The sequence below is a fragment of the Microtus oregoni genome, unplaced genomic scaffold, assembly GCF_018167655.1.
Source record: "Microtus oregoni isolate MIOR12 unplaced genomic scaffold, Mior012 000003F_ref0000135, whole genome shotgun sequence".
NCBI lineage: Eukaryota > Metazoa > Chordata > Mammalia > Rodentia > Cricetidae > Microtus > Microtus oregoni.
In genome coordinates this window covers 19,385,612-19,396,117 of record NW_024543062.1, presented here as the reverse complement: position 1 = coordinate 19,396,117, position 10,506 = coordinate 19,385,612, and the positions used below count along the sequence as shown (strand labels likewise).

Here is a 10,506-nt window from a genome sequence, read left to right as displayed (position 1 = left end):
GTCTGGAGCACCTGCAGATGTACACGTGGCTATGCCCAGTGGGTTCTGGGTTCTTTCTCTCCTTTGCAATAGGGGCTACACTATGTAGTCCAGGATGCTTTCAGAACGATCCTCCTGCCTCAGGCTCTGTGTGCTGGGGTCACAGGCTGTGCCACCACACCCCGACTAGAGTGAGGACATTTTCGAATTGACTGTGGTGCTTATTTTATTGGCAGATAGGTGTAAGCCAGGGATGGAATTCTGTCCTGAGACAGTGCTGTTAGGCCGTTTGTGGTGTTCCGCCCAATTGTGCTTACAGTTTCTGGCCTTGGTCTCCTGGTACTGATGCAATACCATATCCAAATCGTTCATATAATTTATTAAAAAAGGTCCTGATCTGTTCCCATGTTTAATTTACAAAAGCTGTTGGGGACTTAATCATGTTTAAAGTAAACTACTTTATAGACAGGTTAGGTCCAGACATTCTGTAAGCAGCATCCTGGGAAGGCATTGGTGTTTTTCCTGACTGGCCTGACCCTGCTGAGGAGACAGAGCCCTGAAGCCAGATGCAGCCAGCAGTGTTTCCTGCCTTGTTTGTAAGGCACCCCATGATGTATTCTCAGTGGCCGTCACTGCAGAGCGGCCTGCGTTACTTTCACTGCCCCCTCGTGTGCTCTCCTTCCTTGGGTTTGCAGCCAGTCACCTAACTTGTACTTCCACAGACAGTGAGTTTCTGAAAACCCGGAAGGATGCTTGGTTCTAGAACTGGGAACAGGTTTCAGATGTGGCAGGGCTGAGTTGAAAGGATTCTCCAGGACTTCCGACGTCAACTGGTTCAGTTTGGAGCCGGCTGGCTCACCCTGCACACGTGCTCCCTGCAAGCTGGCAGGAGGGACTCTGCTCACAGGTACAGCTTGATGAGCTCATCACTTACAGCAGACGGCGTCAGCACGCCCAGGTCTGTAAACAGCAGGGTGATCAAGGACGGGGAAGTATAGTCCACCCACGGGTGTTCCTCTTTGAGGTCCTGCCCAGTCTGCACAGACTTGAGAGTGTCTGCCTTGTACTGAGGAGGGAAGAACTTGTATTAGTTGGGTTGGCCTCGTATCCAGGCTTTCTACTGCTGAGGCTGTAGTTTGAGCGCTAAGTGAGCTCACATCAGGACTGCCCCCATGTCAGGAAACTGGCTGTGTGGCAGGCTGGGAGGGACAGTACTCACAGGATCCCATCCCATCCCAGATAAGCAAATCTTCAATGGAAGGGCCTGGCCAAGGTCACATTTTATAAAAGCATAGGTGGGAATGAAGAGTTGATTCTAAGGCTGAGGTTCCACCAGTCACACAGTATGGTGCTATTTCATTTGTATTTTAATAAATAAAGCTTGCCTGAAGATTAGAGAGTAAAACAGCCACCTTACAGAACAGGCTGTTTTAATCCCAGTAGCCACACTAGTTTGCCATAGAAACCAGGTGGTAGTGGTGCATGCCTTTGATCCCAGCCCTAGAGAGGAACATAAGACTGGAGGAGACAGCTCTCACAGTTTCATTCTGAGATTCCTGGAGGCAGGATCATCATTTCAGACTGAGGTAGAGGTAAGAGCCAGTGACTTGCTGTTTTGCTTTTCTGACCTTCAGGTTGAACCCCAATTTCTGTCTCAGGGTTTTTATTAATTGTGCTACAAAACAGCTTCTCTGCTATGTAAATAAACAAGATGGAGACTGCCCACAAATGTGTCCTGGTACCATAGAAGAGCACTGGAGGACAGCAGTGGGAAGTGAGGACCTTTCTAGAACATTATAGAATCAAAGACCCTGTCAGCTATGTAAAACCCACCTTAAACTTATCTGGGACGTCTTGCTGGTTGAGTGGGAAGAGCCGTACAAACTTGAAACTTTCTGCAACCACATAGAAGGGTTTGTTTTGGGCTTTGGCACACACGGCCATCTGGTTGGTCCCAATCTGAGAAGTCAGGGAAATGGAAGAGATGCAAGGTTAGTTTGCACAACTCACTGCAGTGGAAGCACAGAGTAAGGGCAATTCTGGCATGGTAATTTTTTTGTTTCATTTAGTTTTTTGAGACTGGCTTGTTTTCTGTCTTTAAAGGTCCTCTTTGAAGGGTAGGAATTTAGCTCAGCTGGCAGAATGCCATGCTGAAGCCATGAGTTCAAGCCCCAGCCAGCACTGTCCAAATCAGGCCCTGGTGGGAAAAATGTTATCCCTAGAGATTATGGGGAGGTAAGGCAGGAGGATTAGAAATTCAAAGGCATGTTCAATACATACTGAGTTCAAGGCCAGCATGAAATATCTTTAAAGTTGGGGGGGGGGGGAGAAAAAGAAAGGAAGAAAGAAAACAGACCAGGCAGTGGTAGGTAGCTCTGAGTTTGAGGCCAGCCTCGTCTACAGAGCTACTTCAGACAGCTAGGGATACACAGAGAAACCCTGTCTTCAGAAACAAAGGAAAAAAACCCAAAACACTTTTTTTCTTCCAAGTTAAATGGTCCCAAGCCACATGAAAATGTCCAGTACCACCAGCTAGGATGAGCCACTTCACACTTCCTGGGGACTTAAGGCACTTGCTGACCAGTGTCCCAGCAGCACTTTGCACCACAGCCAGTGGAAGGAAAGCCCAATGTCCACTATCAGTGACCATGACCACACTGTCAAATGATGCAGCCCTGACACACGCTGCAGTCGGGGATGGGGGATATGACTGAGGCGGCAGGGTCAGTGAAGTATGCCAAGATCAAAGCCATGAGCTTGGGAGTCTACTTGTGTCAGTAGCACTGGAAAAGTCAGGACAGAACAAAGGGGACCCAGGGATATGGGAAAAGGCCATCTGGGACAAACAAAATTTTACAAACACTGGTGACAGCATGGTGTGATCGTGCTGAAAGCCACTGAACCAAAGCCTCAAGATGGTGCATGCACAGCGTAACATGATCAAGATGCTGTGTCATGGACGGTTTCCTAGGTAAGAAAACCCCGAGGACTAACACCTTCAATCAAATGTAAGCAAAGTGGGAGACACTCAACTCTCTAAGCTGAATCTGTTTTGCCTGGGTGTGGTAATGCATACCTGTAATCTTAGCACTTGGGAGGCAGAGACAGGAGGATCGGATCAGCCTCAGCCATACAAGACCCTGTGTCAAAACACAGATCCAAACAAAAGCACTGATCTGTGTAAATGTGCAAATTGACAAGCGTCACAAAGGCCAGCCTCTAAAGATGAAATCTGTGCTGCAGGGGCGTCCAAGGCCAGTGCGGCAGTACCCACCTTGTTAATAATGCCTCCGTTCTCAACCACTCCTTCAGCACCAACTATGACAAGATCTGCTTTCTCCATGATGTAGCTGAGGAAATGGACAAGAGGAAAGGCTTCACATACTTTTCTTGGCTCTAGTTAATGTCTGATGATGGTGGGTTCTTCCCACAGCTGCCGTTTTCACAGGGCGTCTGCCACAGGCAGCTGCCCTGGCGCTGTACCTTGCCACAGCATTAAAACTGTTGAGCCAAGGTCTCAGTTTGTAGCTTTGGTTGGCCTGGAACTCAGATCCACCTGCCTCTGCCTTGCAGTGCTAATAGGTTGAGTCACAGTTTACTTTTTGAGACAGTAAGAGCTGCTGAAAGTGCTTATGGAACACACTCCTAGCCCTCTTCGTAATGCGTTTTCTTTCCCAGAGACTACTCGTCTTCAGTGACAGACACTGACGGCCCAGCTGGGACAAAGCCTCAGTGAGCCACTGACCACCTAACTGCTCAGCACAGGCTGACTTTATCACAGCTGAGTGTTCCACCCATGCTAGCAATTCCAGCATTTGGGAAGCTGAGGAAGGACTGCGTTCCAGGCCAGACTGGGCTACAGGAGCCTGTTTCAGAAATAAGACCCCCCCCCCCCCCCCCGCCACTAACAGGCATGAACACAGGTCCTATGCTGGGCCCTCTCACGACCTTGTGATAACCTTGCTACTGCAGAGTGGCTGCCTATTAAGGGAGAGATGCTACCCAGTCAGATTTTATGGATGGGATTCACACTCCAATTCGAAAGCCCTGCTTGGAGCCAGCACGCACATGTGGGACAGTCATACTTACCCAACAGCAGCATCCAGCACTACGGTGACAGGAACATTGAGGTGGCAGAGGGCTTTGGCCATTTTCTTCCTGAAGGTGACATGAGGACATTAGATAAAGTCAAAAGGTCCCACAGTGATGCATGATGAACTTGATTTAGACAGAGATGTCCTGTGACCTCAGTGGCTTATGGGGCAGGTCGTGACTCTGGACCAGGGAAAGGAGAACCCAAGTTCTTTAATTTTTTATCTTTATTTTTTAAGATCTAGTTTTTATTTTCTGTGTGTGGTAGTTTGGATGTATTTAGCCCCCATAAGCTCACAGAGAGTGGCACTATAGGAGGTGTGGCTTTGTTCGAGCAGATGTGGCCTTGTTGGGGGAAGTGTGTCACAGTCTACTTCCTGTTGCTTTCTGATCAATATGTTGCTAGCCCCGTGTCGGCCTGCCTGCTGCCATGCTCCCCATCATATTATGGACTGGACCTCTGAAACTGTATGTGAGCCACCACAATCAGATGTTAGCCTTTACAAGAGTTTCTGTGGTTATTGTGTCTCCACACACCAAGAGAAACCCTAAGACAACGAGTAAGTGTTTTCCCTGCATGGGTCAGACACACCACATGCACGCCTGGTGTCTGAGGAGGCCAGAAGAGGGTGTGGGATTCCCTAAAGATGGAGTTACAGACAGTTGTAAACCACCATTTAGGTATTGGGGATTGAACCCAGATCTTCTTCAAGAGCAATCAGTGTCAGTGAGCCATCACTGGTTCTTTCTCTCTCTCTTTTTGAAACAGGGTTTCCCTGTGTAGCCTTGGATGTCTTGGAACTTGTTCTGTAGTACATCAGGCTGGCCTTGAACTCAGAGATCTGCCTGCCTCTGCCTCTCAAGTGCTGGACTAAAGGTGTACACTATTGTGCCTGGCTTATCTCTAGTTTCTTAAACTACAGAGTTGTGGGTACAGCTCCGGGGTGCCTGACTAGCATGTGCAGGACTTGGATTCACTCCTCAGCACGACAAAGAAAAACAAAACTATACTCTTAAAGGAACCTGGTAATGAAGTCAGCTGAGAATAAAGTTTGCTTTTCGTGTCGTCTGGAGATGGTTTTGTCAATCACCAACTAATAAAAGCTTTTCATACAGTCGCCTGCTGTTCCTCTGATGTAACTCTCTAAAGAAAAATCCTTAAAGGAGAGATGGGTCAAAGTTAAGCTGCTCTTCCAAAGGTCCTGAATTCAAATCCCAGCAACCATATGGTGGCTCAAAACCACCCATAACAAGATCTGGTGCCCTCTTCTGGCCTGCAAGCATACATTCAGACAAAACACTGTATATGGATTAAATAAATAAATCTTAAAAAAAGAAAACAAACTTAAAAAAAAGCAAAACCCTAAAAATTGAAAAGAAGCAAAAAAAACTACAGCCTGTACTGTGCCCCTTAACCCACAGGAACTTTCCTCCCAGGGTCAGAACAGTCATGAATGGGTCCAAGGCAATGCTGACTCACTGGCCAGTGGCAAGATACTTGCCCGGATAAATCAGGCTGAGACTCCGTGATATACACACTGAACCGCTTCTTGGCTGCCACGGCTTCTTCTAGGACCCTCAGGACGACTCTGGAGTAGGCGTGAGTTAAAATTCTCTATGGAACAAGAAACCTCATCAGAGGGGTGGGCTGCCAGTTAGCCACTGCCTGAGCTGCCCGCACTGCTATATGACGCGTGCTTACAGTCCTGTATGCTGCAGATCAACCACAATCGGAAGGGTGACTCTGACAGCCCATGGAAATTCAACACTCCTGTCCGAGAGGAACCCAAACGTACAGAAGACGTCACGGGTTGGCTCCCTGCCAATAAGCTAGAGCTTGCATACTTGGGCTTACAGGTGCTGGGAGGGGAGGTAACACAGGACCTGATGAGACCCTGGTAGCGCAAGGCCAGGGAAACCAGGCCAAGGGGCCCTCTGTCACATCATCCCAGAGCCACCTGGGTTTTCTAGAAGAGGTAAAAATCTAATATCTAACTGTATACAAGTTACGCTAAGAGATTTCATTTTCAAAATTGATGAGCACTGTGGGGTTAATACAGCTTCTGGCACAGGTAATTGTGGACTCACACAGACTATGTATGCTCTAGGATGCAGAGGACCACACAAGGCACGGTGGTGGACACGATTCCCCAGAATCGCAGGTTCTCGGGCCGCATCTTGAACCTGAGGAGTCTTCATTTAACAACCCTGAGGGTGATCTGACCACAGGTTCAAGATTCAGCAGCTCGGTTTGCGTGGTGCGGGCAAGAAACACACACCACAGCCACACACTGTGAGAGCTAAGTAGTGTCATGGCTGGGCCTCCACTTGGCCTAGGTGTGTCTGACACTGCCATTAACACAGCTCCGTGTCCACCTCCCAGTAAGTCACAAATACTTAATAGCACACTTCAAAGCTGGGAAATGCAGTAAAGCCGTGATGTGATGCAGGTAAATAGAGACGTGGTGCATGGAGGCTGAGTGGTGGGGGCTGTGCTGATGCTCAGGAAACATGACGGCTTCATCACCTGGTGGAGTGGACAAGCTGGAGACTGGCTCTACCTGCCATTCCCCACTTGACGAGGACAGCTCCGCCCAGGACTGATGCTGGCTCAAATACGTGGCAGTGACCATGGAAACAGCTGATCTGAACACACTCATTTCAGGTTAGAGATCTAAGTACACACCCAATCTAAAAACACTTCTTTAGAGCAGGTGCAATGGCTCAGTGGGTAAAGGGGCTTGTCACTAAGCCTTAGACCCTCAGATCCTCAGATCCTCCGCAGTGGGAAGACCTCCACACACTCGCTGTGGTGCCTCTGCACACTCACACAAACACATAATTAAGAAACAAATGTAATAAAAAATACTTCTTAAAAAAAATAGCTTGCTGGGCGGTGGTGGCGCACGCCTTTAATCCCAGCACTCGGGAGGCAGAGGCAGGCGGATCTCTGTGAGTTTGAGGCCAGCCTGGTCTACAAAAGCTAGTTCCAGGACAGGCTCCAAAGCTACAGAGAAACCCTGTCTCGAAAAACCAAAAAAAAAAAAAAAAAAAAAAAAAAAAAAGCTTGCTAAGAGGCTATGGGCATAGTTCAGTAGTAGAGCAGGTCTAGCATGTCTGAGGTCCTTACTTTCATCTCCAGATCCAATTAAAAAAAGGTTAAAATTAAGACTCACTTATGTTGGTCCCATGTTCTCCCAGTTCATGATGGTGAGCTTCTATAGTATCTGTGTTGCAGAGCACTGGCTACAGGAGGTATCTCATTTATGCCCCACCCACCCAGCCAGTCAGCTGCTGCTGTCCTTATTAACAGACTAGAAAACTGCAAGACAGAGAAGTGACTTGTCCCTGGGCCCAGCAGTAGGTGGCAGAGTCAGGACTTTAGGCCCAGTAGCCTGACTCCAAAGCTCTTGATTCTAGCAGTACAGGGGAGCCGTGTACTCACCGCCCCGTCTTTGATGAAAGTATGGCACAGATCCGCAATTTTATTTCTTGACAGGGATATTCTCCTGAGGAAAAGCTCTCCTCTCTCAATCATGATCTTCTTACACTTGGAGTAATCCTAGGGAGAGGAGCAAAATGAAGGGAGACCGCAGGACGCTGACAGTATCTGTAGGCCAACAGAGAAGCGGAAGAGGCTCCCGAGGGAGGGGGGCTTACAGAGTACTCCAGGGAGGTGAGGCTGATGAAGCGGAGGAAGAGCTCTCCACCAGATGACACGGCCACGGACGAGTCCACGCCACACAGGGTTTCTATGGCACTGGTGAGGTTCGCCCTCAGGCCCTGCAGTGTCTCCCCTGCAATGACGTCAGGAATGTGATGTTCATTTAGGGTGACGGCCCTTGCGGGCCTGCACTTCATCCACTCTTACAAAGAACACTGGCTGCATCTCTGTGCCAGCCACTGGGAGATGCTGCATGAGAGGGCTCTGTTCTCACGAACAATAAACAACAGACAAGTGACAAACTGTCAGAGGACAGGAGACGGTAGGATGATGAACAAGAGCGAGCTACTGTAAAGGGTTGGCCTCTTGCATTACAGGCCATTTAAATGGAGACTTGGATAGGAAAGGACCCAGTGAGGACAGCTTCTGTGTAGACATCAGTGATACAAAGGCCCAAGGTAGGAACACACTTGGGATAAAGAGCAAAGAAGGCCAATGAGATGACTGAGCAAAAGCACTGTGCGGCTCAAGCCTGGTGGCCTGAGTGCGAAAGACCCAACTCCGGAAAGCTGTCCACTAAGCATACCGGCTCACCGTGGCATATGCATACCACACTCATGCACATGCTAATAATAAGATAGAAATTAAAAATCCAAGAAGCCAGCAGGGCTGCGTTCATGTATTCTGCAGTGAGCGACAGCATGGCAGATGGTGAGACAGTGCGGGTCCACAGTATCTGAATGTATGGACATTGGGAAGACACTCGAGGCTGTGTTAGAGAAATTTTTCTCTTGGCCACCCCATGAGAATAAAAAAGGCATCATTATAATTTCTGTGTAAAAGAAGTCATATTATGCCAAAATCTTAAGATTACAATATTTGTTTAGTAGATCCCAGTGAATATTGATGCCAGATTTTTTTCCCCCCCGAGACAGGGTTTCTGTGTAGCCCTGGATGTTCTGGAACTAGCTAGCTCTGTAAACCAGGCTGGCCTCGAACTCACAAAGATCCGCCTGTCTCTGCCTCCCAAGTGCTAGGAGTAAAGGCAAGCGCTACCAGAATATTTTGTTTGTTTTTGGAGACAGGTTTCTCGGTGTAGCCCTGGCTGTCCTGAAACCCACTCTGGATTTGAACTCAGAGATCCGCCTACCTCTTCTTCCCGAGTGCTAGGATCAAAGGTATGTGCCACTATACCTAGCAATATTTATTCTGGAACATTCTCTATAGCATCTGCACAGAATCTAGGACAAGCTAGATGCTTGGTACTCATCTATAAAGCTAAATTATTGCTTTCCTTTAAGCCTTTTGTTATACTGACTCTCGATTCCCAGCTTATTTTATAGGTAAATAGGTGTCCTTTAGGTGACAGCCTGAGGGCTCCCTGGCCAAAAGGATGGACGCAGAGACAGAAGCTGAGCTTGAGACTGTAGGCAGACCTGCACGGCTCCCTGTCCCTGTCTGCTCTCCTAGAAGTGATCTGAAAACGTTCCTAAGGCCCAGGTTGTCAAGGGTGACTCTTTGTACCTTTGTCTCTCTTCAAGAACTCCAGCAAGGTCTGGATGGCAGCCACTGCCGAGGCCATGTTAGGATCGCCTTTCATCTGAGACTTAAAGTATTCAATTAACTCTAGGAAGAGAGGGAAAAAACATGAGTCATCACCCAAACTTAGCAAGATGAGGCTAGAGTGCTTGGTAACAACTGCTGACCTTGAATAAGAAGCAAAAACATTAAAAACAATTTTATTTTTAAAGAAGAGCAGCTTTTAAAGTTACAGGGAACAAGTGTTGACTGGGATAGGAGATACTTCCGTACTATTGGCAGGGACACCTCTTTCATATCGGTTTTTCTTCTTTCTTCTTAGTGTTTTTGAGACAGGGTTTCCTCTATAGCTTTTGGAGCCTGTCCTGGAACTCGCTAGGCAGACCAAGCTGGCCTTGAACTCGCTGAGACCCGCGCCTGCTTCTGCCTCCAGAGTGTTGGAAAAACTCTGGTGTGTCAGAGACTTTAGAGGTCAAGACCAGGGGTTAGTAGTCTAGGGAGTCCTCTCATCCACTTTATTAATCTCTCCTGCAGCCTTCTGAGCAGTCTACAGTCAAGTCTACTCGTGTGCCCAAATACAAATGGGAAAATGCATACAGTTCTACCTAGCTTAGTTTTCATTAAAGTAAATATATTAGTTTGTTTTTCACTCAACAGAAACATCCTGGTAACCACGATGGACAAGAAAACTAACGATGCCTTATTCCTTCAAGTAGGGACAATGTGTCTTCTTACTGCGCACAGAGGACACCCGGACACGGAGGCTTGCACACTGACTCTCAGAGCCAGTTTTTGTTTGTTTTTCGAGACACGGTTTCTCCGTGTGACAGTCCTAGCTGTCTTGGAACTCGCTCTGTAGACCAGACTGGCCTCGAACTCAGAGAGATCCGCCTGCCTCTGTCTCCCGAGTGCTGGGATTAAAGGCGTGCGGTACCACTGCCCGACAAGAGAGCCAGTTTTTTGGAAGAGGCCCCTCGGACAGCGTGTGCTGAAGCCAGTTTGCGCGCGTCCGAGAGGCCCAGACCACAACACAAAAGCAGTGAGAGCAGGAAGCAGCTCGAGCCCGGACTGCCCGTGTCCCCGCCGCTCGGGTCACCCACTCACCGTGGTTCTCCATCGCTTCTCCGCGAGCCTCGCAACTGCGCCGGCAGCAAGGCACAGGCTGACAGCGTGTCGCACGTTTCAAACATCACTTCCTTCGCCTCGAAGTTGAGGTGACGTCGTTTGTCAGC

General features: G+C 48.4%; 1 protein-coding gene across 1 annotated transcript; it reads right to left on the bottom strand.

Annotated features, from left to right (window-relative positions):
- Positions 1 to 342: 342 nt before the first annotated feature.
- Positions 343 to 10,488, bottom strand: Eif2b1 (eukaryotic translation initiation factor 2B subunit alpha). Its single transcript, XM_041648576.1, has 9 exons — positions 10,379 to 10,488; positions 9,260 to 9,361; positions 7,732 to 7,868; positions 7,517 to 7,633; positions 5,574 to 5,686; positions 4,069 to 4,137; positions 3,254 to 3,329; positions 1,813 to 1,938; positions 343 to 1,045 (listed from the first exon to the last, which is right to left on the bottom strand). The coding sequence occupies exons 1-9, from the start codon at positions 10,389 to 10,391 to the stop codon at positions 881 to 883; spliced, it is 918 nt and encodes a 305-aa protein (XP_041504510.1). The 5' UTR covers positions 10,392 to 10,488; the 3' UTR covers positions 343 to 880.
- Between the last annotated feature and the right edge of the window lie 18 nt (positions 10,489 to 10,506).

Coding starts and splice junctions, on each gene's coding strand:
- Eif2b1 (XM_041648576.1), bottom strand. Junction 7,869..9,259: donor GTTCTTGAAGAGAGACAAAG/GTACAAAGAGTC, acceptor ACGTCATTGCAG/GGGAGACACTGCAGGGCCTG. Junction 3,330..4,068: donor GTGCTGGATGCTGCTGTTGG/GTAAGTATGACT, acceptor CCATTTCCTCAG/CTACATCATGGAGAAAGCAG.